The sequence below is a fragment of the Osmerus eperlanus genome, chromosome 10, assembly GCF_963692335.1.
Source record: "Osmerus eperlanus chromosome 10, fOsmEpe2.1, whole genome shotgun sequence".
Lineage (NCBI taxonomy): Eukaryota > Metazoa > Chordata > Actinopteri > Osmeriformes > Osmeridae > Osmerus > Osmerus eperlanus.
The window spans coordinates 18,303,744-18,313,363 of record NC_085027.1 but is presented as its reverse complement, the minus strand read 5'-3'; the positions used below and the strand labels follow the sequence as shown (position 1 = coordinate 18,313,363).

At 38.3% G+C, this 9,620-nt stretch overlaps 1 protein-coding gene across 1 annotated transcript; it reads left to right on the top strand.

The window, feature by feature from the left end:
• Positions 1-4,068: 4,068 nt before the first annotated feature.
• On the top strand, positions 4,069-9,468 carry LOC134028266 (uncharacterized). The gene is given in 2 exon segments (XM_062471734.1): positions 4,069-7,913; positions 9,459-9,468. Coding segments are annotated over 2 exon segments (3,855 nt in total).
• The last annotated feature ends 152 nt before the right edge of the window (positions 9,469-9,620 follow it).

The following is a 9,620-nucleotide window of genomic DNA, read 5'->3' as shown; positions in this document are numbered from 1 at the left end:
TCATTCATCCATTCCTGCTCCATGCTGTTGATTAATTTAATTTACCTACAGGAACATCTTATAGGATATGTTTTATCATTTCAAATTTTAATCATTGGCTTGGCAGTATCAGTAAGGTTTGCTTTTATGTGAACAACTGTCATTATTATTTTGGTGAAACTTTAGATTAATGTTGAAGCCACTTTAAAGATACATTTTTCTCAATTGATCTTAATTTGTATTTATAGTCAAGTTGTTTCTGTATGTTTACATTTTACAGACTTCAATTTTAATTTACACAGTATAAATTGCACACTAATTTCCTTTTGAAGGATAAATAAAGTGGAAAGAAAGAAATAGAATAAATGATACATATTGGATGTCTAAAACAGAGGTCTTCAACCCTGGTCTTCAGTGACCCCCTGTCTTGTACGTTTTAGATGTTGAAGATTTAGATGTCCCTGCTCCAACACACCTGATTCAAATTAATGGGTTATCTAGTTATGCAGAAGCTTGGTAATATTCATTCGTTTGAATCAGGTGTGTTGGAGCAGGGAAACATCTGAAACGTGCAGGACAGGGGGTCCCTGAGGACCAGGGTTGAAGACTTCTGGTCTAAAGTAAATAGAGATTAGTGTTTCAAGAATCCTAACCATCTCAATATGTTCTTATGTCTGTATACTAGAACTGTTGAGGATGAAGTTATGATAATGTAAGATTATGAAATTGTTAAGCAGTAGTGTGGTATGTGACATTTCATAGTTTCTGATGCTTTTTCTATGTGTGTTTTTAGATGCCACGTTCCAGCAAGAGGTCCATGGCAGCGAAGAAGAGGAGGGCTGCTCCAGATGACCATGTGTCCACTGGCAAGGTTAAACTTCCTCATGAAAAAAAAGCAAAACCATCGGGGGTTGGGCCACCTCCCTATCCCAAGGCCAAGCAAACTATACCAAACTCTACCAACAAACAAACTGTTACAAACTCTGAAAACCAACCAACTATACCAAACTCTACCAACAAACAAACTGTTACAAACTCTGCAAAACAAACTATTACAAACTCTAACAACCAAAAACTTTGTGCAACTCCTTTCCATACTCAGATGTCAGACTCTGTATCTGTACACCTTTGTCAAACAGACAAACTTACTCCAACTAACTCAATGCCAACTACTGTGGGAAACTCTGTGAACAAGCACCCTGTTACTGATGATGGTTTCTCCTTGACTAAACCTGTTACTTTTCCAGAGAGATCAGTGCTGATGGGATCCTTTCATCAAGGTCATCCACAGTTTGGAGATGCACAGAACAAGCAGTGTGGTGCCATCAGTCTGACTGCAGTTTTGAAGAGCAAGACTAAGAGTGTGTTGACTTGGAATACTCGAGATTTAGATGATGTTTTGGTGAAAGGGACTTGCTTGTATAGATCAATGAGAGCTCAGGGTAAAATAAGAGACTATGTCAGAGGAAGAGGTTACATTGCTGTGTCTGAACTGCCAACAAGACATAGGTTGCGTTACAACGAACACTGTTGGGTCATGACGCATGTCTCTTAACCATTTGTGCTAATACATGTGCAATTGTAAAACAGGGAACATGGTTTGCGCTAATTGATTCACATGCTAATAGAAATGTTAACAAGAAACAACACATGGCAAGTATTGTTGCATATTTTAGTTCTGCTGAATCTCTGTACAGGTATGTTTTTGACTTCGCAAACTCAGTTGGGGAAATTACACCACGCTTTGAGATAACTGGAGTTGAAGCAGTCATGATTGGTGTCAGTGCAGAGTTGTATGGAATGTGTAATGATGCAGGTACATCTTCCAGTTACATGGTCAACACGGCGATATCTCCAAACAGCAGCCTGCTGTACAGTGACGTTGTGAAAGGAAATGGTAAGGTGTACAGACAGCAGGTAGTCAAGTCAACTACTGGTAATGGCACAAAAGATCCTGTGCCAACGAAAGCTGCTGCCACTTCTGATGTATTCTCAAGCACAGCACTCTACAGTGAAGTTCTGAAGCAGAAGCCTAAGGTTTGTGACAGGTTTTCTAGTGATGTTGTGAAACAAAGTGTTGACATGCCTGAAGTATATGCTGTTGGATCTGATGTTACCACAAATCAACACAGTGCACAAAGTAAGAACAGCCTAGACCACAATGCCGTTCAACCTACAACTTTTATTCTGAAAAATGACAAGCCTCTAAATCACGCTGTACCGAAACCTCAGCGTCAACCGAAAAATTCATTCCGTCTTAGGAAACGAGCCAAAGAAGTCCTTGCTAGAGAGACGCTGTCCTCAAAAACAATGACAGACATACCCATTCAAACAAGTAAAGGAACAGATGTCATTATTAGCGATGTAAGAGTTCAGGAACAACATTTTAAACCTTTAACACGTCAGGATCAGGATGTATTGTGCGCACGTTTAAAACTTGTTAACGAAAACGTTCAGACTACTGTAGCAACAAACGTTGATGTCATGGGTTGTCCTTGTCAAATTAAGAGTATAAAGCCAGATGGAAACTGTTTCTATCGTAGCCTATCTTTTAGCATATGTCAAAATGAAGAGAAGCATCTGAAAATTAGACGGTCTGTCGTGCAACACCTTGAAAAGAACAGTTCTAAGTTTGAATTATATTTGAGAGATGAGTACACATCTGTAAAGGATTACGTGACCAAGTCAAGAATGTATTACTGTGGTTCATGGGCAACCGAGATTGACATATTTGCTGCAGCTGACTTTTTATACACAACTATAATGACTTTTAATGATGGAAGATGGAATGCACACCGGCCCACAACTACAAATCCACAGTCATGCACAGAAAATGGTATCTTCTTAAACCACACAGGCAACCATTATGAAGTTGTACAATGTGTTAAACAGAGAGATGCACAAAATGTTTGTGCAGGAATGTGTCAGCCTGGAGAGATTGATCTTTTGAAGGCACGTTTAAGGAAAAGGAAATTAATTTATGGAAGAGAAAACGTGAAAGCTAAGAAAGAACGCGAACATTACTGCAATAACTCAGATTACAGAGAGCAAAAACTAAACATTCTTAAAGATAAATATCACAAAGAGTCACAAAAATATAAGCTGGATAATTATTTGACGAAATAATTCACAAATCGTGAATTTCAGAAACTAAGACGTGAATACTGGAAGAGTAAATATAGGAAGAATCTTCACTTTAAAGAAAGTGTACGAGCATACTCTAAAAGTAAATACAGGAAGAATCTTCACTTTAAAGAAAGTGTACGAGCATTTTCTAAAACCAAATACAAGACAAACAGAAAATTTCAGTCTTTTGTCCGTGATTATGGTTGTAATAAATACAGAAGAAATACCATATTTCAAAATAAAATCAAACAGCATAACAAGAAGAAGTACCAAGAAAATGAAAATATCCGTGTAAATAAAATTCAAAGAAGCTGTGAGGACTATGCATGGTGGCAAAAGAGACGAGAAAACTTGGATTTTGCTATAAGTCATTTCCGCCAAGAAGTCAGCAGAGGTCCAGAGTATGTATGCTGTGTGTGTCACCGTTTACTTTTCCGAAAACAGGTTGTTGAGTGTAAAAGACTTTGCTATGAAAACAAAGGAGAGAAAACTGCTGCATTGGCTGACAGGTGTATAACACTTACATATTTACATGTGTGTGATGTTGAATGTGAGCATGAAAACCATTTGTCTGACAATCCATCAAGTAAATTATGGATTTGCTATACATGCCATCGGAAAATACTTTGTGGAAAACTTCCAGACCAGAGTGTTGCCAACAACATGTATTTGGAGGAAATTCCCGCGGAACTTAAGTGTCTGAACTCTTTAGAGCATCATTTGATTGCACGTCATATTCCTTTTATGAAATTGCTGTGTTTGCCCCGTGGTCGCCAGAGAGCTTGCCATGGCCCATGTGTTTCTGTTCCTATCAATAACGCAGATGTAACAAACATACTTCCGAGACATGAATGTGACGACAAAATGATAAGAGTAAAACTGAAGAGAAAATTGACATACAAAGGGCATTATGAGTATATGTATGTCCATACTGACCGTGTCAGAAATGCTCTGAAATATTTAATGACACACAATAAATGGTATCATGATGTGAAGTTCAATGAAGACTGGGTCAATACTCTGAATGAAACTGATGATGCTGAGAAAGAGGCATATAACAAAGATGAAACAGTAGAAGAGAGTAATGAAGACAAAACTCCTGAAGAGCCACCAGAGGAAGATTTGACATATATTGAAGGACAGAATGGACTTTTGTCAGATACATCCTTACAGCCGGTTGATCTGGGTTCAGAGATAATTGATCAGCATTTCCAGGACATCCTAAATGTGGCACCAGGTGAAGGCAACAGTCCTGTTAGATTGCTAACAGATCAAACCAATGAAGCAAAATGTTTCCCTGTCCTCTATCCTACTGGTGGGCCTACTTTACATGCTGAAAGAGAAGAAAAAATAACTTTGTCACGTTACCTGAATGCACGCATACTCAATGCCCATGGTCGTTTCGCACAGAACACAGACTTCATTTTTTATGCACAGTACATATCAGAAGTTAATCAAGTTGTGTCTAGTGTTTCAGTCGCATTACGCAAAGGTGAAGGTTTGTCTATGAAAAAGGTGACACAAGACATGCTAACAAACTCAGACTCACTACGTCAAATATTACGTAATAATGAAGGATACAAGTTCTTAAGAGGAATTCGTGGCACACCTCCATACTGGATGTCAGTACAGAAAGACCTTTTTGCCATGATAAGACAGCTTTCCATACCCACTTTCTTTGCATCTTTCAGCTCTGCTGATTTGAGATGGCCTGAAATGCTGAACTCTATCCTGAGAATAGAAGGAAAACACTTAAATGTTGATGAGCTTGACTGGTCGGAAAAATGTGGTCTTATACAACGCAATCCTGTCACAGCAGCAAGAATGTTTGATCACAGATGGCATTGTTTTCTGCGTGATGTAATCATGTCTCCAGCTGAACCCATTGGGAAAATAAAAGACTTCTTTTATCGTGTTGAATTTCAACAACGTGGTTCACCTCATGTCCACTGTCTTTTTTGGGTTGAGAATGCTCCTAAGATTGACAAAGAAAGTGATGCTGAAGTAGCACATTTCATAGATACCTACATCACTTGTGAGACTCCACCTGAGACTGACCCAGAGCTTTATGAGACTGTGAATTGTGTGCAGAAACACAGCACGAGACATTCCAAGACATGTCGTAAGAAAAACACAGTGTGCAGATTTAATTTCCCATGACCACCATCCAACCATACTTTTGTCACAAGAGGAGGTAACTCGGAGGACTTGAATGGCAAAGATGAAAATACAAGTGCAACTGGAATTATGAAGAAAGTCAAAACTGCGTTGACAAAGCCTGATATGAATTTCAGTTCAACAGATGTATTTTTTGAGTCTATTGGAATTGATCAAGGTTTGTTTGAAAGAGCATACAACATATGTTCCAAAAAGAAAAGCATTGTGCTAAAGCGAAGTCCAAAAGACATTTGGGTAAATCAGTACAACAAAGACTTATTGCGTGCATGGCAAGGCAATATGGATATTCAGTATGTCACAGATGCTTTTTCAGTAGTGGTATATATACTGACATATATCACAAAAGCAGAACAAGAAATGGGATTGCTGTTACAACGTGCACAAAATGAGGGAATGCATGGGAATCTTGATGCAAAAGCAGCATTCAAACAGCTGGGAAGTGTATATCTGCACAACAGAGAAGTCTCAGCCCAAGAGGCAGTGTATCGATTAACATATATGCACTTGAAAGAATGCTCTCGTCAAGTACAGTATATACCCATTGGGGAGAACCCTGTTAGGATGAGTTTGCCTTTGCACATACTCCAAAATAAATCTCAACATCAAGTGAGTGATGATGAAAACAGTCTTTGGATGACCAATATGGTTGAAAGGTATAAGAACAGACCCAGGACAGCACCATTAGAAAGTCTATGCCTTGCCAGTTTTTGTTCTGAATATAGAGTACTCTCAAAGTCACAGGTTTCCACTGAAAAAAATTCAGATAACATAATCAAGCTAAACAACGACTGTGGATTTTTGAAGCAAAGGACCCGAACTGAACCTGCTGTTGTGAGGTATCCCAGATTTTCTCCCACAAAAAAAACAGAAAAGTACTTTCATTTGTTATTGCAACTTTTTTTGCCATATTATGATGACATTCACCTTAAGCCATCGCAGTTTGTTACCTACGAGGATTTCTACAAAAATGGTGCAGTGAAATGTGGCAGTGATATTCAAAGAGTGCAGGTAATTGTTGATTCTAACAAAGGTTTATTTGAAAAAGAAAGCGATGAAATTGATAAAGCCAAACAGTTGCTGGAAGATGACATTGACTTGGAAGATGCCTGGGCTCAAATATGTCCTGAAACTGAAAACGAGCGTCTTCATTGTTTAGAACTGATGAAAGATAAGGTCATGCCTGATGACGATGATAATGAGGAACTCATTCCAGATCTGGCAGCACGCCCACAAACTACATGTACTCTTGAAACAAATCATGTGACAATGCCCAGAGAGGATGCATTGCATTTACTACGGTCATTAAACGAGGAGCAGTCTGCAATATTCTATCATGTTCGTCAGTGGTGTTTAGATAAATTGCTTGGACAAAATCCTGAACCATTTCGATTGTTTATTACAGGTGGAGCAGGAACAGGGAAAAGCCATTTAGTCAAAGCAATACATTATGAATCCTCTAGACTGTTATCTCAACTTGCTGAAAGTCCTGATGATGCCACCGTCATTTTAACAGCATCAACAGGTGTGGCTGCATATAACATTGGTGCAACAACCATTCACAACACATTCTCCATCGGTGCCAATATCAGATTGCCATATCAACCTCTAAGTGATGATAAAGTCAATTCTTTAAGAACCAAAATGGGCAACTTGCAAATTCTCATCATTGATGAAGTGTCCATGGTTGACCACCGCCTTCTAGCCTATGTTCATGGTAGATTGCGTCAAATCAAGCAGACTGGTGATTACTCTGTTTTTGGAAAAGTCTGCATTGTTGCTGTGGGTGATTTCTATCAGTTGCCACCTGTAAAAGGCACTCCTCTCTTTGCTGATAACAACGGAGCCAACTTGTGGGACAACAACTTTGAAGTTGCAGAACTAACTAAAGTAGTCAGACAGCAAAATGCAACCTTTGCGGAAATGTTGAATCGCCTGAGAGTTCGTAAAAAGAAAGAACCTCTGAGCAGCCATGATATTCTCACATTAAAGCAGTGCGAAACAGGTGAAGAATGTAGTGACATTCACATATTTGCCACAAACGCAGAGGTTGATGAATATAACATCCAGAGACTGCAACAGACCTGTCCTGACGCAATCAGTATACCAGCTCAAGATTTTGTCCGTAATCCTAAAACTGGAAGAATGGAACAGAAAGTAGGCTTTCACACAAACATTTTCAATTCCTGTTTGTCGGATTGTGTTTCATTGGGAATTGGAGCAAAAGTGATGTTGAAGAAGAACATAGACGTGTCTGATGGTCTTGTCAATGGAGCATTTGGAACAGTTGTCCACATCAGTAAACGTCAACAAGATGATGATTTACCCACAGCTATTCATGTAGAATTTGACGACCCAAATGTTGGCAAGATTCAGAGATCAAAATCAAATGTGAGGTTTTCTGAACGTTCAACACTAATTGAGGTACAAGAGGATAAAGTCACAAATGCTGGTGGAGTACGCCGTCAATTTCCACTCAGACTGGCATGGGCATGCACAGTTCACAAAGTCCAAGGACTCACTGTTGAAAAAGCTGTTGTATCACTAAAAAAGATTTTTACTGCAGGGCAAGCATATGTTGCTTTGAGTCGTGTGAAAACCCTCAGTGGACTGATAATTGAGGACTTCAAAGAGTCAACCATATATTGCAATAACAAAATAGACATGGCAATGAAAATCTTGCCTCAGTTTACATTTGAAAAGTCTGTTTTCTCTAATGTTAACCGTACATGTACACTAGCACTTCACAATACACAGAGTCTGAAAGCTCACTTTCAAGATATTTATTCCCATAAAACTCTAACGAAAGCTGATTGTATTTGCCTAACTGAAACATGGCTCAATGTAAGCACTGAAGAATTACCAGAACTTCCAGGATTTCGCTTCAACCACAATCCAAGAGCAAACTGTTACGATGACACAGAGCGACTCTTTACAGAACTGAAACAACAACAAAGAGGTGGAGTTGGTATGTATTATTCAGACAACATTGACATGAATGTTTTGATTCCAGAACAATGCAATTTAGAATGTTTGTATTTTGCAATACCTCATGTAGATTTGACAGGTGCCGTGTTGTACAGGCCTAGCACTTATAAAATGGACGTGTTTCGACAACAGCTGTTAAAGGTTATCTGTGAACTTGAGAAGCATCCAGGGAAGAGAGTTATCATGGGAGACTTTAACGAGGATGTCTTTGTATCATCTACAATTCTAAAGTTAATGGAACAACATGGATACACACAACATGTGCAAGCAGCAACAACTGAAAAAGGTACGCTAATAGACCATGTATACATTAAAGGCACAGAATATGTTATTGTTGAAGTTGTACAGACATACTACAGTTTTCATGAAGCAATACTTATTTCCCTCATGTAATATATTCGTAATTGATCTGTAAGATATTGACCATTAAGATACTTTCTGTATGTGTTCTATATAGGATAATTAACATATAAGATTACGTCAAATACCGTCCACATACTCTTGGGTGGGAATGGGGGTGGTTGCAAGGAGAGCATAACATTGGACGGCTCCTTGAAGGGGATGGGATGGGTATATATAACAGACACTGGGAATTAAATTAGTCATTCATTGAGACAGTGCAAATATTACTTTTTTTTCTTTTTTTTTCATACAACGCATTGTTAAATTGTACATAGTTATTGTGTTTTATTAAGAATGTTAAAATAGACTTGAAATACATTTCTTAGGGTTAACTTTTAATTTGATGTATTCTTCCAAAAGATTTTGGAATTATAGAATTTACTTGGTTAGACATGATTTGTATTAGATTTTTCACCAACATCTTACTAAATATTACAATTGAATTTGTGAAATTAACCACATAAATATGGATTGGAAATTATGTCATGATTGTATTTGGGCTACAAGAGATTTCAGTTCAGTAAACATTGGACCTTCTGAACCCTGAGAAGACAGCAGACAGAGCAACGCAAGTCATGAGATCTCCAGAAAGACACCTAGAGTGAGTATACATTTTTTAACAGACTATTTTTTCCAATATGGGCATGCTAAATTAGTTAAATAATGTGCAAGTCCAGTAGAGTAAATACAGTATTATACATCCTTAGTGAATGGGTATGTTGCTGTCTTTCACCTGTATTCTCACACATATAGTTTTGCTAAGTTTATACCTCTGTTCTAATTCTCAGGTTTGGATGACCGTACAATTTTCTCAACCATACAATGGCGCTTCTGGATATAAAGATGTGGTCAACGTCATCTCTGTCAGCATTGAACAGCCACAGTCTGAACATTTAGCCCCTAAATCTGGCAATGTCTTCATAGACTTCTTTCACTTTAACCCTCGTGCT